This window comes from Alosa pseudoharengus, unplaced genomic scaffold (assembly GCF_046254945.1).
Source record: "Alosa pseudoharengus isolate Yale_2024_CS ecotype anadromous, Long Island Sound unplaced genomic scaffold, YU_APseudo_1.1 YU_APseudo_1.1_scf_22, whole genome shotgun sequence".
Classification (NCBI taxonomy): Eukaryota; Metazoa; Chordata; class Actinopteri; order Clupeiformes; family Clupeidae; genus Alosa; species Alosa pseudoharengus.
In genome coordinates, this window is record NW_027468680.1 from 16,468,952 (window position 1) to 16,493,616 (window position 24,665).

General features: G+C 44.8%; 3 protein-coding genes across 4 annotated transcripts; 1 reads left to right on the forward strand and 2 right to left on the reverse strand.

Moving 5' to 3' along the window:
* Positions 1 to 2,616: 2,616 nt before the first annotated feature.
* On the reverse strand, positions 2,617 to 4,057 carry fam204a (family with sequence similarity 204 member A). The gene has a single exon (XM_076300777.1). It carries the CDS (start codon positions 3,979 to 3,981, stop codon positions 3,247 to 3,249), a length of 735 nt encoding a protein of 244 aa, XP_076156892.1. The 5' UTR covers positions 3,982 to 4,057; the 3' UTR covers positions 2,617 to 3,246.
* A 30-nt stretch (positions 4,058 to 4,087) lies between these two features.
* LOC143139930 (26S proteasome regulatory subunit 4) lies at positions 4,088 to 8,450 on the forward strand. The gene is made up of 11 exons (XM_076300776.1): positions 4,088 to 4,140; positions 4,575 to 4,628; positions 4,829 to 4,925; positions 5,447 to 5,571; positions 5,763 to 5,948; positions 6,107 to 6,235; positions 6,455 to 6,551; positions 6,761 to 6,950; positions 7,184 to 7,335; positions 7,678 to 7,832; positions 8,194 to 8,450. Exons 1-11 carry the CDS (start codon positions 4,138 to 4,140, stop codon positions 8,326 to 8,328), a joined length of 1,323 nt encoding a protein of 440 aa, XP_076156891.1. The 5' UTR covers positions 4,088 to 4,137; the 3' UTR covers positions 8,329 to 8,450.
* Positions 8,451 to 8,790: 340 nt separating this feature from the next.
* Positions 8,791 to 24,434, reverse strand: nrde2 (NRDE-2, necessary for RNA interference, domain containing). 2 transcript variants are annotated; one of them, XM_076300780.1, is made up of 14 exons: positions 23,490 to 24,434; positions 22,223 to 22,325; positions 21,783 to 21,989; positions 20,786 to 20,935; positions 17,581 to 18,076; positions 16,835 to 17,273; positions 14,585 to 14,718; positions 12,737 to 12,860; positions 12,261 to 12,433; positions 11,582 to 12,004; positions 10,074 to 11,050; positions 9,813 to 9,954; positions 9,423 to 9,494; positions 8,791 to 9,289 (listed from the first exon to the last, which is right to left on the reverse strand). In XM_076300780.1, exons 1-14 carry the CDS (start codon positions 23,548 to 23,550, stop codon positions 9,164 to 9,166), a joined length of 3,627 nt encoding a protein of 1,208 aa, XP_076156895.1. In that variant the 5' UTR covers positions 23,551 to 24,434; the 3' UTR covers positions 8,791 to 9,163. The 2 variants fall into 2 exon arrangements, with proteins under 2 accessions (XP_076156895.1, XP_076156894.1); XM_076300779.1 differs by having other exon boundaries at positions 22,223 to 22,328.
* Positions 24,435 to 24,665: the final 231 nt, after the last annotated feature.

The window sequence follows — 24,665 nt, forward strand, 5'->3', positions numbered from 1 at the left end:
TGTATATTGATGTTTTATTCACATCATCATGACACACTGTTCTCCCCTACATAAAAGTAGGCTATATAAACTGCTTTTAGTTACAAACATCAATATTACAGTATCAGTATTGGTATCAATATTGACAATACTGGCCCTATATTTAATTGGTATCGGATCGAAACCAGATTTTACAGTATCGCACACCACTAATCCTGTTAGTCCTGTTATCACGGAGTTACAGGCGATAAACGATTTTTTATGGTCACAAGTTTACTTCATTAGCGGTTTATTTTGTTTGATTATTAAAGAGTGTTTTTCATTTAAAGGTTTGACTTCATGCTTATTCAGTAGAGCATTTAGTGCTCTCCCCAATCCCAGACGTTCACATTGCATGTTTGTTTGTAATGGATGCAAAACAGCCTATAATGCTAAATGTCTATGGGGGGACGATTGAAACACCTGTTTCATTTGTCCCGACCAGGCAGTAAGTTAATGCACACATATCTGTGTTTATACTATATTTTATGCAGGTGAGACATGGAAAAGCAGTCTTAGAAAGATGCAAATATCTGTGGGGCTATCAGGACCTAGGGGGTTGAGTTTTGCCATGTTAACCTATGGAGACTGACGGCCTGTGGGTCATGAAGGGCACTTATTTGGATGTGTGGTGGTTTTAACCACATAAAAACAGAGTGAAATAACATTTTGTACTATAGAAACATTATCTTACATACTATCATCTTATTATGATATATAATTCGAAACATGCATTATTCTAGCTATATCAATGGCATAGTGCATGCTATTTCCATAACCGCGAAATATGCGCATCACCATGACGGCAATGAGTTGTTAACAGACATGAACCAAGACATATAGCCCAGCAGCAATCTATCTAAAATAACACATACTTGAAGTACCATTCATGGTATGTTGTCAAATATTGAAGTTGTGGGAAGTTTACGTAATTTAAGCTGTTTGCTTCATTCGTCCCCCATGCTGTTTCATTTGTCCCAGCCAGGAGGGACGAATGAAACAAAACGCACGTCCGACTTCTCCTTAAATAATTATGACCGCCGCGCAGCGAAGCGGCGGTCATATAGGTTTAGTCAGATTTTTTTTTTTTCTTTTTCGCATGTCCAAATTTCTGTCAATGATTCCCGGGACACTGAAAGACCGGGGTAGACGAAACTTGGTGGGCATGTAACCCCATATGGATAGCATGGAACCATCGTTTTTCGTTTTGATCTGTAGCCCCCCCGCTGGACTGCACCCCCCGAAAGGAGGGTAGGGCAGACACAGTTTTCTGTGAATATCTCGAGAACCGTAAGGTTTAGGAGGACCATTTTTTTTTTGTATGTTGATCTCAAGGGGCCATGTCAACCCATTCCATAACCACTCATTTCATGTATAGTGCCACCTAGTTAAACACAAAAAAGTAAAAATGAGGTGTTGTAATCGCAGGTATCTGTGACCTAACATAGTCAAAACTGCACGAAATTGGAAGTGTAGGATCATTATGACACCCTCTGAATGCACGCCAAGTTTCGTGGAATTCCGTTCATGGGGGGCCACACAATAAATTCATTTATGTTACTATACACCAACTGGCCTGTAGGTGGCCGGAGACAGTTTTCTGTGAATATCTCGAGAACCGTAGGGCCTAGGAGGTCCACCTTTTTTTTGTATGTTGATCTCAAGGGGCCATGTCAACCCATCCCATTACCACTTATTTCATGTATAGCGCCACCTAGTTAAAAATTAAAAAGCAAAAAATTAGGTGTTTTCATCACAATATCTCTGGCTGACATGGTCAAAACTGCACGAAATTGAAAGTGTAGGATCATTATGACACCCTCCGAATGCATGCCAAGTTTTGTGTACTTTCGTTCATGGGGGGCCTTACAATAAAACAATTTATGTGTACATTTAGTGACGTACACCAACAAGGATTCCCGGGACACTGAAAGACCGGGGTACACAAAACTTGGTGGCCATGTACCCCCACATGGATAGCATGGAACTGTCATTTTTCGTTTTGATCTGTAGCCCCCCCGCTGGACTGGACCCCCCGAAAGGAGGGTAGGCCAGACACAGTTCTCTGTGAATATCTTGAGAACTGTAGGGCCTAGGATGACCATTTTTTCCGTATATTTGCCTCCAGGGGTCATGTTAGCCCAGTTCATGTGCACACATGTGCACAAACAGATACACACACACACACACATTCACAGTAATCATGACACATACTCACACAGTAGACATATGTACGCTTCAATGCACAGGCACATACGCAGGCACGCACACACACACACACACACACACACACACACACACACACACACACACACACACACACTCACACACACACACACACACCCACACACATAACATAAACATAACACAAACAATCAAGAATTTCTCATAATTATGAATAGGCAAGATGGAGGTGGGGTTGTATAAAATGAATTTTACATGTGAAATCTATGAACTAATCATGTTTTGGTACTTGTTGTCTAGCAGATACCAGTGAGAATTGAGTGTGGATAATGCAATTTAGTGAGACAGTTAGAATCATATAGGCCTTTCAGCGTGATTTCTTTTTGTGGAAAAAATGTGCTGGACTGGGCGGCGGTCATATTTTGTACCGCTCTGCGGTACATCTAGTTCTTGAACGGTTTTGTTCAGAGCTGTAAATGCAACTGTATTTAACAGAGGACAGATGTAGGTTGCTAGTGACAAAATATTGACTTTCAGTGTTTTACAATGTCTTTGTAAATTACGTTTAATTAAAAAGTGTTTCATTTGTCCCGGTTCTCCTCTAGCCTATTGAAGCATCCCTATTTCTGCTTACAAATGGGCACTCGTGTAAGATATGACTGATCCTATATTATGAAAACACAAGAAGTTATGTGACCTCACATGGCCATGGCATTTATAAAATCGACTTAGAATTGAACTAAAATCTACTTGGTGTTGAAGTGCTACAGAACTCACAATAAACAATGCAGGTTTCCTATCCACAACTGTAGCCTAGCCTACCAATGGTTGAAAACTACTGCAGTAAATCTGGCACTGTGTGCAGGTTGCTCTTTGGCATAATAAAACACCAAGTTTGCCCATATTTGAAGGAGATCACTGCTCTGTTTGTTTATAGAAATCTAGTGGCCTAGAAATTCATTAAAACACTGCACTGTAATGGGCAAGCTAATGTAACTTTTAATTTAATACAATTAACAAAATAGTTTGTTAACAAACAAAAGCTCACATATAGCCCATGTTGCTTTTAGTTTCCCATCTCCTCTTTGCCTCAAAGCCCCAAACAAGATTTTTCTTTCTTTTCTGGGCTGCCTTAGAGGCCTCAATTTCCTGATCTTGCACAAAATCACGGCAGTCAACCGCGTTTTTGATTTTTACACCCAGCTCTCGAGTGGCCAGACTGTCACTGAGTTCCTCTGCCTTTTCATAGTCCCCTGCTTCAATAGCACTGTCAATAGTCTTTTCAAGACCAGATTTAGGAGGCGGCCTGCTACAAGCCGGGGGTTCAAATCTGTCATTAATGCCAAAATACTGCTTCAGTCCTTCGAGGTGTTTTTCTGGTGCATTTACTTCCTCCACCTGTTTAGATTCCTTGTGCTGTGGGTCAGAACATTTTCTTTTATTCGCTCTTCGCTTTCTTTTTCGTTTTGTTGATGGTAACTCTCCCCTTTGGTCGTCCTTTTGCTTCTGAAGGTGTTTGAACTTATTCCACATCTCTTCAGAGACCCCAGGTAAGCATTCATTTGAGGAATGACTGGGCCTAGTACTGTCAACAAACTCAAGAGTCTCACCTTGTGTGGGTGAAGTTTCTCTGGATATGAGTGCGTTAACGTTAGCATTCTGTTTACATTCTCTCACATCGGCTCCAGTAGCCCCATCAAGGTCCCCTGCACACGCATCAGAATCATCAGAACTAAGCTCTGCTTCTGATAGACCTTTTGGAAGAAGTCCGCTATACATTCCGAGTTGATTTCTCCTGTTCTTCTCACACAGCACAACACAGAACCTGGTAGTAGGCTACAGTGGAACCACCATTCTCGTGTCTCATAAATGATGACGTTATTTTGCCGGCATGACGTAGTTTTCAAGGGACACATGTTCTGAAAACAAGCGACAATGGTAAGTGAGCAAGCATTTTTCGTACATGTTCAAGTGTGTAATTTAAATCTTTATTTTAAAATAGATTACTGAGTGTAATTCACTCTCAACTGTACACTGTGAGGAGATATCTAATGCATACTGTTGTGGACCAGTGTTATTTTATCACATTCGGCTAGCTTGCTATCTAGCAAGTTAATACAGGTTAGCAGCTACTAACGTTTGCTGGTGACTGGGCTGAAGACTCAATAAGAACGGTTTTGTTAGTAGTGAAAATTTGTAACTTAGTACGTGTGCGGGACATCATCTGTAAGGACATTGATTGTGTGTCCATACACAGCATGTTCTTTTATCGGAGGTAGCGCAGTGACAGTGGATATTCAGCGCAATTTACTAGTGCTAGCTTACGTTAGCAAATTGCATACATGACTGAAAATGTCTCTTATCTTGCACAGGGTCAAAACCAAAGTGGTGGCCATGGTCCTGGAGGGGGGAAGAAGGATGACAAAGTGAGTTTGAACTGTGTTGCTCCTAAAAGGTTTTCAATGACACTTTCTCCTCATAAGTGGTTACTAAATGCAAAGATGTACTGAAATTTGTCCGGTTGAGAAGCAAATGCTGTACCAAAATACCTTGCATTTTGGCACAAGGATTTTAACATCTAATCCTGTGTATTAATGTCATTATACCGTATTCTCCTTTGTGACAGGATAAAAAGAAGAAATATGAGCCACCAATTCCCACTAGAGTTGGAAAGAGGAAGAAGAAATCAAAGGGACCAGATGCTGCCAGCAAATTACCATTAGGTATGACATCAACCTGCTTTTTGTTGGAATATATGACTTAAAATAAAGCAAACAAATGTGTGTTTTTCACATAACACCAGTCGTCATCACTGCCCAATGCCCACGTGTTGCTAAGCCTATTTGTTTGTTTAATGTAATGTCTTGATTTGTATTTATTTTATTTTTTTAATTTTTATTATTTGTTAATTTGTTTGTTGTCTGTTTTGTATGTCTTGGTGTAATGGGTACGCTGGTGATTATGCCGCTCCGTCTGGCATCTTTTGTCTTGTGTGTCAGTCTTGTATGTGGAGCGCTTTGTGTTGCACATGAAAAATGTGCTATATAAATAAATACTTATTCATTCTTCATGGGTTTGTTGATTGTTGGGATACAAAAACATTTGCTGAAGCATATAGGCAGTAAGTGCAGCGATCTATATGTTTACAAGATGTGCCGATTGTCAGTGGGTCAGCTTGGATTTCTTCTATCTACTGTGTATCGCTGAGTACTCACTAAAAATGGCGTTCTCTGCTGTTTGTCAGTAACCCCTCATACACAGTGCCGACTGAAGCTCCTTAAACAAGAGAGGATCAAAGACTACCTGCTGATGGAGGAGGAGTTCATCAGGAACCAAGAGCAGATGAAGCCACTGGAGGAGAAACAGGAGGTTTGTATCCTTAATCTGTCATTTTGTCCTGTATGAGCAGGCCTGGAATTAGTGTAATGTCTTGGATTTGGACAAATGCAATTCAGTAATGTAATGTGCTGCTGACAGATTAATGAATGATACCAGGAGACTTGTAAGCTAAGTAAAAAGCTCAGCTAAACGGCTTTCTTTTTTGACTGTTTTGGCTACAGGAAGAGAGGTCAAAGGTTGATGACCTGAGGGGGACACCCATGTCAGTGGGAACATTGGAGGAAATCATTGATGACAACCATGCCATCGTGTCCACATCTGTGGGCTCGGAGCACTATGTCAGCATTCTGTCCTTTGTAGATAAAGACCTTCTAGAACCAGGATGCTCTGTACTCCTCAATCATAAGGTAATATAGAACAAGGTAGCCCATTAGCCTTCAATGAAGCCTCGGTTGAAGAGTTTTTCAGGAAGATGCTAACCAAGGTCACATTATGATTATTAACAAGTAACATCCACATCATCTGCCTATACTGACTATAAAGTATTATATTTTTCATTTTAAAGGTGCATGCAGTCATTGGGGTCCTGATGGATGACACAGACCCCCTAGTGACTGTTATGAAAGTGGAGAAGGCACCACAGGAAACCTATGCAGATATTGGAGGTCTGGACAGTCAGATCCAAGAGATCAAGGTATACTGTTTATGGTGATAACTGTGGCAAATTCGTTAATTATTTTAGCCATCGTATGATAGTGTTACAAACATACTCATAAAACAATTGGTACATAACATTCAAGTTTCTTTAAAAAGTCAGTGACAGAAGTGTGGCTGGATAGTATGGATAGCTGATGAAGCTAAATCTCTAAGTCTTTACCCAGCTCTAAGGCAGTAAATGTGTTCTCCCTCACAGGAATCTGTTGAGCTCCCCCTGACACACCCAGAGTATTATGAAGAGATGGGAATTAAGCCACCCAAAGGAGTCATCTTGTACGGAGCACCTGGGACAGGTATGATGCACACAGTGCAATAGTTTTTTTCCCCCGACCAGGTACTTATGGTAGACTATAGTATAGGGTCTCTCAAACAGTATATACCTCAGTCAGTGATATTGGGTGGAAATACGTAAGATTTATGGCAAATCTTTTAGACTTGACATGTATGATCATTGCTGTTATCAGCCTTCTCTAAAATCCCTTGTATCATTGTCATTTTAAAGGTAAGACGCTTCTAGCTAAAGCTGTGGCCAACCAAACGTCTGCCACATTCCTACGTGTTGTTGGGTCAGAGCTCATCCAGAAGTATCTTGGCGATGGGCCGAAGCTGGTGCGTGAGCTTTTCAGAGTGGCGGAGGAACATGCTCCCTCCATCGTCTTCATTGATGAGATTGACGCTATTGGAACAAAGAGGTGAGAGGGACTAGCCTTCAGGGATGATGAGTGCCACAAGAAACTACTCATTTTTAAGTTAATTTCCATCAAAGAGTGTTTGATTTCAGGGGCGAAAAATCTATACATATATTATCATTTAAGAGTTCACAGAACATCACAGAAATGGTTAGAATATTTTTTTTCAAATCAAAGCAAAACATGGATTAATTTGTAAATTGTGATTCTTGACTAATTTGCCCATGCCTTTGTAGATACGACTCAAACTCGGGGGGTGAGAGGGAGATCCAGAGGACCATGCTGGAGCTCCTTAACCAGTTGGATGGTTTTGACTCCCGGGGCGACGTTAAGGTCATCATGGCCACCAACAGGATTGAGACTCTGGACCCTGCTCTGATTCGGCCAGGTAAATGTTATCACATTACATGTTATAATGCATTTATACATCATCTATAAATCCTCTGTAACCCAGTTATAAAGCATTTATAGACTAAGTGTAACTGTTATTTATTAAGTATTAAGATACTAAAATGTTCATTTGTCTTTTCATTGAGTGAAAATCATATGTGATTTAAGTGTATAAGTTGATCAAATATGCCCAGCTGCAAAGATGACAAAGGAATTATTTAGCTGTTGTTATTAGTATAGTTGTCGAATAGGCCCAGCTTGTGCTGTGAAATGTGCAGTCTCTGTTTCTCTCTCTGTGACTGATGATTGACTGTTATTTTTTCTCCTCCTTGCTGCAAAGGTCGAATCGATCGTAAAATTGAGTTCCCGCTTCCGGATGAGAAAACTAAGCGCAGAATTTTCCAGATCCACACCAGCCGCATGACAGTGGCTGGCGACGTGACCTTAGATGACCTCATTCTCGCCAAGGATGACCTTTCAGGAGCAGACATAAAGGTCTTTAAAATGCCCTTCACTTCTAGACAGCTTCTTAACAGCTTTGCTGCTAATCGTCAGAAAATCACCCAGTGATTTAAATGCACGAATGCATACTGCATTTGAAATGCATAACAAATCAGCTGTGATGTTGGCACATCTGTCCAAATTTCCCACAAACACTCACAAGCCTAAGCTTATCACATTCAGAGCAGAACTATAAAAACCTTCACACTTCGCTCGCTCCTCAGAGAGAAAGTCTGGCACCGTATCTGACAGATGCTTCAATTAAGTGGCAGATTTGTTTTGATATGGGTTCTTCTTCCCCGTTCCTGTCCTTCCACGACTCATGTTGTTCCCCTCGCTATTTTTTTTGTTTCAGGCCATTTGCACGGAGGCAGGGCTGATGGCGCTGAGGGAGAGGAGGATGAAGGTGACGAACGAGGACTTCAAGAAGTCAAAAGAGAACGTGCTCTACAAGAAGCAGGAGGGCACGCCGGAGGGCCTCTACCTCTGAGTTCACTATTCGTATACTATATATATTTTTTGTATTTGTTAGCGTTAGCACTGAGCCTCCCGTTAGCTTTCCCAGCTGCCATTCATTTCTCCAATGCAAATAAAAGACATCAATTTCAGAAACCTCACTTTGTGTGGTGGAATTACACGTCACGTTACACAACATGCAGTACCTTTTGGAATCACCAATACAATATTAAAGACCGTGTTTAATTGAAAACCCATGCAAGCATAGTTAGCAGTGTACAGTAAATTAATCAGTTTACTGTTAAAAGTTTTAGTCTTGTCAACTCTAGCTTTCAATAAAAATCTGTTCTCTATGAATGCAGGCTACACTGCTTGCTCTGAATCCAGATATGAAATGAAGTAGGAATCAATTCTGCATATACATGGTCTATTCAACATAGAATATACAGTATGTAGCAAAACGAGACGAAGACACCATTTCAGTAAATGGGAGGTGTAGGTTCCTTATTATGTTTTATTTTTAGTCATTCAAAAATATTTTTCACATACAGAAATTCTATGATTATCAAAAATAATCAACATCAATTTAGTTGTGTATCATTTGTGAAATCAATTTGTAATGTATATAAAATGAACACACACAGACACACACACACTCACATTTTAATTCATTCATACAAGGGCATACATCTGCAGGTAGCCAGCATCAACTTTTGGCGTTGCACATAATATCTGATGTGGCATAATCTCCTCCACTTGTGCATTGTGAGCCAATCCGGCACAGTGTGTAGCTTTGAGGTGTACACCCTTCAGAGGGATTTCCTGTTTGTCTTTGGACTCTGGTGCACTATGGGTAGGGTTAATAAGTGCTAATCCTCCAGCAGGATCTCTACTTCCTCCATCGGTGCTCTGAGCCGTAGCTCCTTCTCAGTCATCAGGTCCAAGAACTCGGTCACAGCATCTGGGAACAGCAGCACTGCATCCATATACAGGCCCTGAAGACAGACAGACACACACACACACACATTTACTTTTCAGAAATATGGAGTAATGCAAGCTTATTGAAATTCAGAGGGACTTAAAAGGTATAATTTTTATTTGCATAGGATATGATTAGTCCATGTGTACCTTGGCCCAGGGGATGTTCTGAAGAGCTTTGTAGAAGATCCCTTTGGCCCTCTCCTTGTTGCCCTCTGAAGCCTGTTAGAAATAAATAACCCCTCACTCTTCAAATCTAGAGAGCTTTTCGACAACCATTCACATTTTCCACTACAGATTTTTTTTTTGGAGTTTTGTAGCCTCTTCATAACAAGTTATTTGGCATGCATCATAGTATTGCACTTATGCATTTCTTTTTCAATTTCTTATGCAGACTTGCTTTTGATAGTTCAGACTGCTATTTTTTCACAGGTGTTTCATCTGGAGAGCCAGCCAACTGTAGCCCAGCTAAGACTAAAAATCAACTCGACGAAATCTGTCTTAGATGTCAACAGTTAATAGCTTTCTGTGTCTGTTTACCATGAACTTGAGGTACATCCTCCAAAGCAGCGGACACTGGGCTCCCTCCTCTGTTGCCGTGGCAGCCTCAAACAGCGACCGGATACGGTTGCTCAGTCCGTTTTCCGGTATTGTGGGCAGAGTATCTCCAATTCCACCAGACCTGAATATTAAGGAAACCAAACAAACAAAGTAGACTGTTTTCACTTTGAATTCAAATATTGTATTTGAAAGAGACATAACATCTTCTGGGGGAAGCTACATTAGAATCATCAGTCTAACCTTTGCACAGAGTCCAGCAGCTCTTTCCTGCCCTGCTCCGCCCAAACGGCAAACAGGTATGGCACCACGCTCTGGTCACTCTTAATCACGCTGTGGATAAACCTCCGCGCTCGACCCGCACTGTGGTACCGCGCCTCAGCCTGCACGTAGAGATGCCACAAGGGGGCGCTGGTGGAGAAGTGAGTGAGTGCTGAGGTGAGCGCTTCCCTCAAGTGGGCCAAGGGGAACACGGAGGTGCTGGTGTGGTGGCGCAACAGCGCCGCCTGCTGAACGGCCAAGGCCTCGCACTCTCCAGTAACACTAATGCTATTACCCTTACCGCTACTGCTATTAGCATTAGCACTACTGCTATCTACCGAGGTATTTTGCTGAGTCGTACTAGCATGCTGCCCCAGTCTCTCTCTGGCCTGCCTATATACCATGTTAGCGGCGTCCATACCCACAGTCAAGTACTGAAAGAGAGCATAGCAGCCTACAAGTCCTGCTACATGCTGGGCCTTTTTAGAGCGCCCGGCTTCCAGCCCAGCTAAGCAGACCTCCACAGCCTGCTCGTAGGACTTCCTGGCTTTCAGAATGGCTACCGGAGCCACCTGCCCTGAGAAAGGAGTATAGGTCGCCTCCTCGGCTAACTTGGTCAAAATATGCACAGCGGCGGACGACGCAGGGGCAGTTCCTGCAGCGCTTTGTCCTTCTGCCCGCCACGTCTCTTCCACCTCTAACTGGGCGTAGAGCAGGCAGAGGTGGCACAGCGCAGTGTCTTTGAGCCCGCGGGCCACGCCCATGCCCAGCGCCGTGTCGAACACCTTGCGCGCCTCCTCCAGGTTGCCCAGCAGCCACTCCAGGTGGGCGTACTCGCGCCACAGGCCCAGGCGCCCGCGGTTCTCCGGCTCCTTCAGCAGGCGCTTGGCCAGCCGCTTGCTGCGCTTGCCCTGGCCGCGCAGGCGCTTCTTGTTCCCGCTGCGCACACACCTCAAAACCTGCCAGAGAAGCCAGGGAGAAGGAAGGATTGTTCATAAACAACTGACTGCCAATCCCAGTGGTGTTATATTGACATATATTCTGTCCATGATTTTGTGTTTGTGGATGCCTATCTACATGTTACGTACGTGTTTGTGAGCAAGAGCCTATTTATCAGAAAGTATGTCAAAAATATGTCTAAATGGCCGTGTGTCGCCCATGCAATAGCACATGACAAAAACATGCCCTCATTCAACATGCCCTCATTCAACAAAGAGTGAACATACAGATTAAACTTCAGCTCTTAGAGGATAAACAGACTCAACTTCAGCTCTAAAAGGATAAGATGCTGGAAACTGATATGAGGATGCTACAAACTGCCTTGGGTAGTCTCAGATTTATGATCTACACTTGACAGTTCTGTAAATCAGGTCCTCCCAATATGAAGCTGCTGCACTGCAGGTTAGGAGAGTGAAAAGTGGAGCACACAGGAGCAGGATGCAGGGGGGTGTGGAGTGAGGATGGAGGACACCACGGCACACTGCGCTCACCTTGAGCTTCTCGTACTGCAGCCAGCTCAGGTGGAGCACGGCCCTGTCCTCGGCAGGCAGCAGCGGCGCCACCTGCTGCAGGACGTTCTGGACAAACTCCTCGCCCGGCTTGCACAGCCCCGCTTGTCTGCGTGCCGTGCCCAGGACAGTCATGTGGCCCACTGGGCTGACTCCGGACAGTGACGACGACGACGACGACGACTGAAGGTGGATGGAGGTCAGAGGTCCCTCGGGGTCCCGCTGGTCCTGCAGGAGGGAGAGGTCGTCCAGGAGCAGGCTCCGGAGCTGGTAGGAGGAGGAGGAGGAGGAGGAGGTGGCAAGGACGGGGAGCCCCAGGAAGTGGAGGAAGCTGGCGAGCAGATGGAGCTGCAGGTTGGGCCGGGTCACGCGGATCATGGAAGGGCCGATGTCATCAAAAAGCACCTGCGGAGGTGAGTCAGATGGCGCCGGTCAGAAGTCAACAACACACCGAGGGAGGACTGATATGCAGGTCAGTGTGTGTGGGACACTGCTTTCATCAGGTCACATCATGTGTGTGGGGATAAGATAGAGAGAGTGAGGAGAGGAGAGATAGAGAATGAGAGAGAGAGGAGATGATAGAGATAGATAGATAGATAGAGAATGAGTGAACAAGAGAAAAGAGAGAGTGAGTGATGAGATTTGTATGTATGACCAGTACCTGTCTATCAGGATCTTCGCAGTCTTCCTCTGATTGACCTGTGCTTTTGTCAGGTCTCCACGGCAACCAGTGGTTGGCTTCACGTGTTGTCTCCACATCCAGCCAGATCCTCCACTTGGGCAGGGTCTTATCCTTCACTTCCTCATCATCACCCTCATCGTCATCATCCTCATCTGTCACAAAAAAAGTAATAGAAATATACAATATAACAATATACAATATAACAATATCATGTTTAAAGCTTCTCATAAATGGAAGAGTTAAAATATATCATCTTTTCTTTTATGATTATACTCAATGGGACAATTTCCCATTCATGGATTAAGCCTAGTCATAAACTAAAAGAAAACTTCAATGAAAATACCCATTGAAAAAAGCTTTAGTCTAGGCCTGGGCTTAATCAATATACGGGAAACTGGCCAATTGTGTTAATTCACAAAGCAGGTACCGTACATTGCCGGAGTCTGTCGACTAACCTGCCTCACTGGGGACCAGCCAGCCCCCCCTCTCCTGCTGCAGCATCCAGGCCTTCCAGCCCCGCGCCCCCTTCTCCCCCACGCGCGGCTCCCCACTATCCCAGAACGGCTCGAAGAACTCCACCTGACAAACCAGGGCACCAGGGCAGAGTTAACACACATCACATTGTTTTAATGATAAACATTGAAACACCTACTACAAGACTGTAGGCTTCTGTGGACGCACACAAAAGATATACACACTTACGTACCGAACTCATGTCACAACACATTTAACGGCTGTATTCTTAAGGGCTCCAATTACATGTGCATGTGCGTCTGGCTGTTTGATGAGCTTGCTGGTCTGAACTTATTTTCTATTGTATTGGTTTGTTTCAACGCTGAAAGAACAGTTTTAATCAAGCACCCCAGTAGAGACTATAGAACGAAGCAACATCTATAAAAACAATGGCTCGTGCCCCGGCGAGAGCAGAGTGGTAGAGTGGAATGAGTGAAAGTCGATAATAAAAGATGACATTCCCCCTCGGACCAGGAGCGAATGACACTTCCAATCACTTAGCGAGTCGTGGCGAAGTACCGCGTCAGCTCCAAAGGGCCGAACTCCGCCATCTTAATGGCCGCTAATCTAATGCAGTCAGCACTTCAAGCGCACGGGGCCAAGGGCAGCATTGCCTCATACTGCAGGAGGAAGAGGAGAGTGGGGCGAGAGGGAATCATGGCCAACCAATCCGAATGGAGATAGGCATGTCAGCCAGCCAATCGCAGAGGGATTTCTCTACTGCTATTGGGATGGGGGTGTGTGCTTAAAAAACAAGGATGGATGTCGGAGATGAACTCAACCATTTCCCTAAGGACTCTGACAGTGTCACATATTAGTTGTGCCCTGAATATGTGGGGATATTTAGGTCAACACCAAAAGTGATGCTAGGTATTCCTATAGTACTGCAAGACAAACTGTGAACATACACCTCTGAAAAGACAAAGTTGTAAAAATGATAATGACACCACTCAGGAAGACCACTAGACTTTAGGATATCAAAAGCAAACAAAATTACAGACTTAGTTTTCAACCTAACAGATACAAAAAGGTGTTTTTAAACAACACTGATTTTGTTTTGCCAATGTTGCACTCTTGATATTCTACAAATGTCAATCCCAAATCTAAACAAGAACATAATTGACCACAGTGTGAAAACAATAAGTGTTGTTGTTGTTGTTGTTGTTGTTGTTTTTCCTGATAAAGACAACGCTAGCTAATCAGCATCTGAAATGTGCTCATCTGGTCACGGACACGTATGTGTGACACCTCACAGTCACAAAATATGCACAGTCACATTTCTCATCAGACAGATCTACAGAGAGTGAGAGGGCAGGACATTAATGCTCGTCTGTTCCTGCCGGGCTCATTATCGCGCCGCCTAAACAGGCGCTTGTCATTCGCCAGCACACGCCGACCAAAAACAAGCATCTGCGCCCGCCTGGCGTCACAATATCCCAAGCTCATCAGCACAGGGCGGCCTGGTGCCTGGTGCCTCCTCTTCAGGAGCTATTTCTGAGCAGAGGGAAAATATGAGCAGTAATCCCACCGACACACACTCAGGCCCCTGTGTGTTACGAGTGGGGAAGGATGGGTAGGTGGGTGGTGACGGAGTGTTAATTGCATTTCTGTTATTGCTGTTTGTGGGCTGTGTATAGCTGTACAATGGTCAAAGTAGCAAGGAGGAGTGTGAATGAAGACTCACAACAGGGACGCACTGAGCACACATGCTGTGCGTGAATGTGTGTGTGTGCGTGCATGCATGTCATTACCATGCTGAGCTCAAGGGTGTGTCTGTGTCTGTGTGTTACCTGCTGTCTGGTGGGAAGCTCTTTGACGCTGTCCGGCTTGAAGAAGGTGAAATCCAGCAGGCCCTGGAACAGACACACGGCCTTCTCTGAGTGGCCTGCCTGCCGCAGGAAATGACACTGCTGCAGGAAGATGTCTACAGGGCGGAGATACAGACAGACAGACAGACAGACAGAGCAGAAGGCCATCAGAACAGTGGACCTGCTAAATGACAGAATATATACTACCTCTATAGTGTAGCTTTTACTTTCAAAACCAATAGCTTCAAACCAGTAATGGTGGTGCCATTCCAAAGCAACTGTTTACAAAGGCTCTTTTAATACTCTAATATTTCTATATTTCTAACTTCTTTTGATGGGAACACATGATCTAGGAAAATCACTAATTTCTTCTGGTTCCACGCCATTGCTGTGGAAATGCATCCTTTCGACAGACCCTACGGTAATATATTGCACCTTTGAGGAACAGAAAACCAGAATCATCACTTCATCGCAATCGTCACCTGACGTGCACTATTAGAGTGGCCACCAGAGGGCACCTGTGACCACACACACCCCACTGTCCACCTCAGCGTTCTTGAAAAACAGAAAATACTCTCCGTCTCAGCAGTTAAGTAAATCAGCACGGCGAGGCTTTCTCCTGCAGAACAACGGAGTGCCTCTGAAGCACACAGCACAACGGCAGCCCCCCTCACAGCCTTGGTGCTGTTGACAGCTCCTCTAAAAGGCTTTCACAGATTGATCCGTCACGTCCAAGAGTGCCGTCGTCCACAGGTTGCCCGCCTCTGACATATTCATTTGGCTAATGCACACACCAACATGCTAACTCTGCACTCTGCTCCACTCACAACTGAGCGGGAGCAGGAACAACAACAAAAAAAAAACACTCAAACCAATTCATCCAGAAGCTCTGACAAAAGAAACAGTGATGTGGTGAGGTGCTGTATTCGAGATCTAGTCTAGTAAAGAGACAATGTGGTAGCAGCTCACTGGACAATACAGAAGAGACAGACAGAGACAGACTATGAAATTGACAGATAGAGATACAGGAAATGGGACAGAGCAAGGGACAGAGAGCGGCGCAAAGAAGAGAGAGAAAGGATATTTGTGCACCGTGTGTTTTTATGCAAATGGAGCGGGATTATATAGTCCCTTATCTTATTACAAACCAGTATGCAAATACCAGGGTTCCTACACATTTTCCATTTCAAAATTCCATATTTTCCATACTCAAATTTCCAGACTTTTTTTTCTGACTATATTTGACTATATTCTAAAAACTAGGGTAAAGTATAAATTACTTGCACAAAGTCCAAAGTGTAAAGTTGAAAGCTAACCTCACCTCAAACATATTTGAATAGTTCATAGTTCTCAGTGTGGTCTCACACATTGGTGAACAGGCAAGTATTGTAGATGCAATAGTCCAGAAACACAAACTATTTTTTCCATAACCTCTTTTCTTTTCCCCAGACCTGTAAAATACTTCAATCAAATTCCATACTTTTCCATACTGCGTAGGATTCCTGAAATACACACACACATGCACACACACACACACACACACACGGGCACACACACGCACACACACACACACACACACACACGCACACACACACAAACACTCTCCATCATGCGCGGGTCATCTATTAGCCTGTGTCACAACCACACTAAGAAGAGATGGATGATGACTGATGATTCACACACTGAGAGAGGAGGAGTGACAAGAGAATGGGAGAGAAACAAGGAGAGGAGCGGAGAAGAGAAGAGAGAAATGAGGAGAGGAGCGGAGAAGAGAAGAGAGAAATGAGGAGAGGAAAGGAGAAGGGAAGAGAGAAATGAGGAGAGGAGCGGAGAAGAGAAGAGAGAAATGAGGAGAGGAAAGGAGAGGAAAAGAGGAGAGACAAATATGAGAGTATGGGACAGGAAGGAAAGAAGGGAAAGTGAGAAAAGCACTTACAGTATATTAGATAAGGATATTAGAAGGATAAGGCACGTACAGTATATCAGAGGGAAAGGAATGGAGAGAAAAGGAGGATGAAAGTAGGGTAGAAACAGGGAATAAACAACAGAACCAAAGACAGAGAAGACATTCTACCACAAAGACTCAAAAAATATACTCCCAAATTTACTCCAAGATGGGATGTTAATAAAGTCTAAAGATTAATAAAGATGGAGATATGGAGGAGGGAAAAGAAGGATGGACAGAACGTTGGGGCACTGGAGGATAAAGAGGAGGGGAGGGGAGGGACGTACCCAACATGTCCTCCTCTGCCCCGGGCAGCGCCGGGTGAGACAGCATGCTTCCGTCGTCGCACGCCGCCAGTGTGGTCAGGCACTTCCCGTACGCCGCGCTGGCCTTGGTCACGGCGAACGAGCCGAAGTGGCCCTGACAGAAGCGCAGGTAGCGGCGCCACAGCGAGGCGCTGTTGGGGTGCAGGAAGACCAGCTTCTTCCACTCCTTGAGCAGCGCGGCCGGCTCCCAGAGCTCGCGGCACACGGACAGCCGGGCCAGATGCAGCGCCACGCAGCCCGGGTTGCTCTGGACCGCCCGCTCGCAAACGGCCAGTTTCTTCTCCAGCACCGCGCGCGTGGACACACGCCGGCGCTCGGCAGCGTCGGCCTCACTAGCACCACCACCACCACCACCACCACCGCCGCTGCCCAGCCCTGCCCCTGACGCCGCAAACTCATCCTGTGCCAAGATAGAGGAGAAAGAGAGGAGAGACACACAAGAGACATAGGAAGGGTCGAAATTACTTTAAAATAGTAGGTAAATTAAAAAGATTAAGACTGTTGTTGATTACTAAAACAATTTTGCATCCCCAAAATCAAAGCTAAGACAACTTAATCTCTAAGTTACCAAGTCAATAATTATTTGCATGTGCACCTGCAAATGTGTGTATTAGAGAGATCAACAGGTATTTACGGGGCTTTAAAGGGTTGTGTGTGTGTGTGTGTGTGTGTGAGAGGTATGTGAAGGCTCCTTGCCAAAGGCGTACCTGGAAGCGAATGAACTCCAGCCACCCCTCTGTGTCGGTGGGGTTCTCCCTCACCCTCCGGTTGAGCTCCTCCACCCTCGCTGTGAGCCTGGCCTCCGGCGTGTCCACGCTCTTCCTCTCTTCTCCACCCTTCTCCTGATGGGGCGCGGGCGCCTGACCTTTGCCCTCCAGCCAGAGCGCCGTGCCCGCGTCGTACACGCCCAGCGGGTTGACCCACGAGCACAAGCCTTTAGCGGTAGCGCTAGCCTCCTGCTCGGCAGAGAGCGAGGGCAGGGGGATGAAGGAGGTGCCGCCGGGCTCCTCAGCACTGCCCCCTGGTGCCGGTGGCCGGGATGGCAGGGCGTCGGAGCGGAGCAGCTGGCGAGCCTGGGAGGAGTAGTAGCGCTCGGTTCGGCGCGGTGCCGCCCGCTTCTTCTCCTGGCCCGCCGGCTCATCCCAGCTCACGGCCTGCAAGCGCGCGTCCAGTCCCAGAGAAGAGCTGCCCTTCCGCTTGTACCTGAGACACAGAGGAGTTGAGGGGGTCGGATAAAAATAGAGTGAGTGGTTTTGGGTTGCATTGCAAGAACAGACCCTAAAAGCAGTAAAAACAGTAAAAACGTGAGAAATAAGTTATATAAGTTATATAAATATAATATAATATAAATGTCCATGAATTATATATACACCGGTATATATATTTCATTTAATATGTGTAATGTGTATAATTAATGTGTAATTAATGATGATTACCAGCAGCCACTCCACACCAGGAATAGACAAAATATTTTGCTACCGTGCAAAAGAAACAGTGCTGATAATGACCACACTCTACGTGACTGGACTCCTGAGTAAGCCTCGCCGGTGGCCTAAAGGGCTGGTGCCATTGTGTTGAGTAGCTGATCGCTGATAAAGAGGCTGATGATGGGAAAAGCTGATACACGACCTAGGACTACGCTCTCGCTCCCCTCTCCCCCTCCTCACTTGGTGTGAGTGACCTTCAGGAGCAGGGAAAGGCCGTCCACTGCAGCAAGCTGAACTGAGCTGCAGCTAGCGTATCAATAAGAGTGTACTCATCGGGTATCGATCTGATATCTCTCTTTCTAGTGTGTGTGCGTGTGTGTGTGCATGTGTGTGTGTGTGTGTGTGTGTGTGTGTGTATGTGTATGTGTGTGTGCCTGTGTGTGTATGTGTGTGCGCCTGTGTGTGTGTGTGTGTGTGCGCCTGTGTGTGTGTGTGTGTGTGTGTGTGTGTGTGTGTGTGTGTGTGTGTGTGTGTGTGTGCTGGGAAGCCGGTATCTGAGAATGGAGTAGTGAGAAAGCTAGAGACGTGGTGAGGTTGTGAGAGAGCAAGTGTGAGCGTTAGTGAGTATTGATTGCAGTCTATTGAGTTACAGATGGCTGCTTTTGACTCCTCAGTCATTTGGCTCTGATCCATGAGCTGAAGCAGTGGCGGTTCTTTAGGGTGCCGAGTATATATACTGCTCCCACATCTTCATGAAGAGCTTAACTGGTCCTGCGACTGACACTAAAGAACATGGAGAACTTATGTGTCCTTTTTAGCAGAGACTGTCAAGAACTGCAGCAATCACAGGTGTACGGCGCAGTTCCTGTTATTTCTGTAAGCTTACAAGTAATGTACAAATAGGGAGATCTTCAACCAGATCATGTCTGGTTTAAATCCATCATAAACTGTTTACTGGTTTTAAAGCCTAAAGATTCTAAAGGTTCTAAAGACCTACACTGTAACATTAAAAAAACAATGGTACCAATTATCTGAACATTAAAAGATGATGGACTAAAAAAAACAAAAACCTCGAACACCTCACTCATTTCTATGCAGCATGACAGGGGTAGTGGTGGGGGGGGGGTCTACCTGGGAGAGAAGGGCATAGAATGGCAAGATGCCCTCACCCTGCACAGTTGCCAGGGGGCTGCAGTGGTACGGCCAGACTGGGTGAGAGCACAGAGAGGATGACACTTGAACATTTATGTCTCTAATACGACAAGATGCTCAAGTTCTCTTCTTCCAACTCTCCAAGACACCCATTCACTGATTTAGTGACAAATACACTCATAACTATCCTGAAATAGCAAAAGACCTCACACAAACAGTAGCGCTCACAGTCACACACACGGAGGGCTCTCAATATGTCCTAATAGAGAATCTGGCACACTCTATGAATGGCCTTCAGCCCCCTGTTAAGTTCCTCTGAGGACAGCAGGTGAACTTGAAAAAGGAATGTCTGACCAAACTCGCACACGAAGAAATCACTCATTTAGTTTCAAACACAGACACCCATGAATCAAGGGGAAAAAATGGTATTTAAGGAGTCAAACAAATCTTCTATGTACCGGTATCTATTTTTTCACATTCCTGTGGGGTATTTTTGCAATAGCAACCTTTCCAACCGCAGCTATTTCTCAGAGCAAAGTGTGTCCCTGTCGGACAGACTAAAAATGGAAGCAGAAGCACACAACACATATCTAAACTTGTTTCGTGTGGAATAACGTTGTCCAAATTTGACTCTGTTGTATCCTACCCCAACACACATATTTTGGGGGAAAAAACAGATCTGGGGTGAATTTCCCAAAAGCAACATTGTGCAACAGCCATTGTCAAACACTAGCAAGCATAAACTTTTGAACACTCCCTCTCTTAGTAATGGTGGTTGCACAATGACGCTGTCTGGATCTGCACCCTGGGATGTTTGAATCCGTTCCCAAGGCTGCAGCCTCAACGACAATCCAGGGAGTGTGGGGGAAAAGCAGCAGCCCTTAGTGCAGCTGAGATGTAAAGGGCTTTGTGTGCTAGAGCAGTGTTTCTCAAAGTGTGGTCCGGGGACCACTGGTGGTCCGCAAGCTGACCCAAGTGGTCCGCAAGCAGACATGGTAAAATATAATATAGATGAGTTAGATGCCATAGTGAACCAAATTGTATGTAAAACCATACAGTTCTGCAACACTGCTTATGTAAGCTAAGCCAGTTTAAATGAATCTTCTGACACAATAAGCAAGGTACAAATACAATAAGCAAGGTGGTTCAGTGAGTAGGTCTACTGTGTAATATACTGTTGAAGTAGGTCTACTGTTTTTTTGTTTTTTTTAAGCTAGGTGGTCCGTGAGGTTTTTTTTATTGGTTAAGTGGTCCTTGGTCTGAAAAAGTTTGAGAAACACTGAGCTAGAGGGTTACGTTCAGTGTGCAGCACACTCAAGAGCTCCCGGGTCACCTTGCGACGTCCCCGCGGTAGAGAGACTTGTACTGCCAGTTGGCTGGGTCCGCTTTCCTGTCCACACAGAAGAAGCCATCCGCCGCAGACTCCAGGTCGTCCAGCCATCGGAACCTGCCCTGGCGGACCACCTCCACTGGAGACTCCTGTCTGCAAAAGGCAACCCAACCCCATAATAAAAAAAAGAAATACAAAAGACAAAAGCATACAAGCATTAAGCATTACCTTGGGCGTCTCTGGAGTCCTTACACAACTGAACAAGAGTATTACAAATGAGTGTGTCTGTGTGTGTGTGTGTGTGTGTGTGTGTCAGAAATAGCGGGGAAAGCAAACGAAGCCCTCAGCAAAGCCCCCCCGAGATACGACGTGATGGAAACAGTAGCGTCAACCAAAACGGACTCCTCGTCATGGGAATAAGAAAAATAGCTAGAGAAAGTAGGAGAGGGGGAGAGGGAGGGGAGAGAGGATGAGAGGGAGAAGGGCTTGGAGAGAAGACAGAGGGATGAGGGTATAATAGGGAAAGAAACAACTGTGTGTGTGCGTGTGTGTGTGTGTGTGTGTGTGTGTGCCTGTGTGTGCCTGTGTGTGCCTGTGTGTGCCTGTGTGCGTGTGTGTGTGTGTGTGTGTGTGTGCGCAAGTGGGAACAAGAGGGAGGGCAGTACAGCGATTAAAAAGAGGCCGATTGATGGCGATTCTGCAGAGCATAGTTTCGTACTGCCACAGTACCGACAGAGTTGAGCCTTTTAAAGTTAAAGACAACTGGAAGTCTGAATAAATCTGCCGGAGGCAAATAGAGCAGCCCTGAAATTTAAACCTGTATGCTAAGCTAAACAAAGACCAAAGGCCAAGCAGTTTGCCACCTACAGTAATCATCATTGTGTTATATTCACAAAGTAATCACAAAGTAAGTGTGTTAAATGCACACATGTGTATGTGTGAGAGAGAAGGTGGACAGAGAGGTAGAGAGAGAGAGCAGAGTTGCAAAAGGCAGTGGCACCTCTGAGCCTCCTTCTCCTTCTTGAGCAGGTCGCTCGGGTAGACCGTGTCCGAGTGTGAGTCATCACTGTCCGAGCCCTCTCCCGCCTTCCTTTTGTGCTTCTTGTGTTTCTTCTTCTTCTTGTCTTTCTTCTTACGTTTCCTGTGTCTTCCGCTGATATTTTCATCTTCACTTTCTGGCTCAGAGATTCTGCCGTAACTCTTATCACTGACAAAACACAGGGACAAAACCCACAGTCAGCCATGCATTACTTAGCCTTTTGGCAGTCACCATGGCTTATGTTTGCATTTGTATAAACTGATCCTACAGCCTGCTGGATATCAGTGTGGCCTACTGTATTCTCTATGGCTTTGATGAAACACATTTGCTATACGGCTTACAGCACAGTGCATAAAAACAGAACATCAGAGAGAGGAAGCGGGGAGTAAAAACTGCATCACCTGGGCTCCCCTTCCTCAGCCTCCTTGGCCTTCTCCAACACAATGTGATGGAGCGCTAGGGCATCATCAGAGCGGAAACTCTGATTGCTCAGCCATTCCGTCTCTGCTGGTCAGGGGACCGAGGAGAAGTAGAGAGGAGAAAGAGAGGCGAGGAAAAGAGAGGAGGAGAGAGAGAGAGGGAGAGAGGAAGAGGAAGAGGGAGATAGATGACCAATCAATTGCAATTATTCAGCCAGAGGGGTTTTAGCGTACAGGATTAATCACAGCTGCAAATAGCCAGCTGGGATGCAGACAGCCCCCCCCCCCCAGTCCTGATTGAGGCAGCCAGAGGAGAACGCTGATGCATCAGTCACTCCAGGTCAATATGCACAAAACAATATGTCCGATCTGCTACAACACTGACTTCTGTAGCCAGACTGCCAGTCCAGGTATTTTTTGAAGGGGGGCTGTATTTTACAGAATACATTTATATTCTATTTCAATGTATGACTAAAACTCTAAATCTGTCTCTTTAAGAAAGTATTTTACTGGTATTACTTGTCAACAACATGACGTGTAAAGTCACCTACTTGCATGCCTGAACCTGGCCTGAACTACAGGCTAACGGCAAACATCTAGGCTATATTTTACATTTTGAAAGTGTTCAAGTCTACTTGCCGACTCTACAAGCCGACAACCCCAATCATGTCCGTTACAGCACCCAAAATGTTCTTGCACTGTTAGAAGGTTAGATTTCCTTTGTAGGGTACCAAAGATCTGGCATAGGGACTGCAGTTTCCAAGTTAAATCTGTCCCATATTTTATGGGCCATATACTATTCTACCTATTTAATCAAAATATTCAAATATAAAGTAGGGCCTATACATTAGCCGCTTTCAATTTACCCATAATACCTAAATACCTATGGCAAATACAGAAAAGTAGACTGATAGCTGCTATATTGCCCATCAACATACCGCTGAGTTAGAAATGTGCAGGCTACCCTCAGTGTGGTGTGGGTCGAACGACCCATGATTCATTTCAAGAGACAACACAGACAAGCCTCATGAACGTTGCAAGTCAGTGCTACATGTAAATTGCCTTATGTTAACCATCAGTATTTTCTTACTGTATAATTTCTTTTTACAACCTAACTGAAGTCGAATTCCCTATGTGTAGCAAACTTCAGGCGTTCTCCCCGCAAACCACAGAAACAAGCAATATCAGTCACGTGCTCAAATGAAAACAAGTGTAGGCTATGACATGTTGATCATTACGCGGACCTTACCTTTCACCGAACTGTCTTCTTCTTTAGTTGATATTCCACGAAACGCTGGAAAGAGGGCCATTTCGTTTCTTTTACTGTCTATGATTTCGTCTTGTAAACGATTTGAAAGTAGTCGCAGAAATATTACGTCACAAGTCGCAACCCAAACACACGCGCAAGTTTTGATCTGACAGCTTGCGCATATGTTTCCACATGGTTTCCACCCCCCTGTGTAGGCTTTACTGTCTTTTCTATCAACATTAGGAAATCATTAATAAAAGTCATGTTTGACTTTTATTTGCTTTATCATTTTAGTTTTCATGTGCGCATTTATTTGTTCCCAGTGTCCTGGTTGTCATAAGCTGCGAGTTGTCTTGCATTAAGTGGAAATGTGGAATTTTGGAATATGTTAATTTTGTCATTGTGACTGTAACTCATTATTTAGGAAAGACTGACTTTTTTGACTTGTTAAACAACAAACCAGTTTAGGCCTTTTTCTCGTCAATATATGAAGATTTTGTTCTCTACGTGCTCACCCCGACGTTAGTAACCTGATCACAAAACGGGATGGTGCACCAGTTGAAATAACTACAGATAGCCAAGTCTTGAGCGCAGGTTTAGGCTACACTTCACATCAGAAATGTTAAAAAGAATGTAGCCTACCCTACAATAACCGCAGCCTTATTGCCAGCCTAGTGGACGCGCTATTTTATACAACACACCATATATTCAACGTTCAACTAGTCCCAAAATAGGCTACGAATAACATTTTAGATGGACCTGTCTGTTGTTTTAAATTCCGCGACGGTTTGCAAATAGTTCCATGATATTTCCAGTCGCCAATCATTTTACACCACACCCCAAGGAGAGCCGTGAAGAGATCTATATTCCCTAAGCATACGAGTCAACCAAATAACTGTCAGTCGCAATTATTGTTTAACGATAATATGTTAACAACCAAAAGGATGTACAGCATAACCAACTATGGTTACCAATGATGTATTCTTACATCCACCACCAAAGCTAAATTGAGCGCCATTGCTTGACGCATTGCAGATCTAACGTAACCAATCATAGACCTCCTTACATGGAATATACTATTGCAGGTCTGGAGTAACCAATCGCGCAACCCTACACAGAATTAGCCGCAATTTCTCTAGCATCAACAAAAGAGAGTAGACCACAACGTGCAACGTA

Coding starts and splice junctions, on each gene's coding strand:
- fam204a (XM_076300777.1), bottom strand. CDS start 3,981: ATGTATAGCGGACTTCTTCCAAAAGGTCTATCAGAAGCAGAGCTTAGT.
- nrde2 (XM_076300779.1), bottom strand. CDS start 23,550: ATGGCCCTCTTTCCAGCGTTTCGTGGAATATCAACTAAAGAAGAAGAC. Junction 20,936..21,782: donor AAGGAGAAGGAGGCTCAGAG/GTGCCACTGCCT, acceptor TGCCTTTTGCAG/ACAGGAGTCTCCAGTGGAGG. Junction 9,495..9,812: donor GGATGTACCTCAAGTTCATG/GTAAACAGACAC, acceptor TATTTCTAACAG/GCTTCAGAGGGCAACAAGGA.
- LOC143139930 (XM_076300776.1), top strand. Junction 4,629..4,828: donor GGGGGAAGAAGGATGACAAA/GTGAGTTTGAAC, acceptor CCTTTGTGACAG/GATAAAAAGAAGAAATATGA. Junction 7,833..8,193: donor TTTCAGGAGCAGACATAAAG/GTCTTTAAAATG, acceptor TTTTTGTTTCAG/GCCATTTGCACGGAGGCAGG.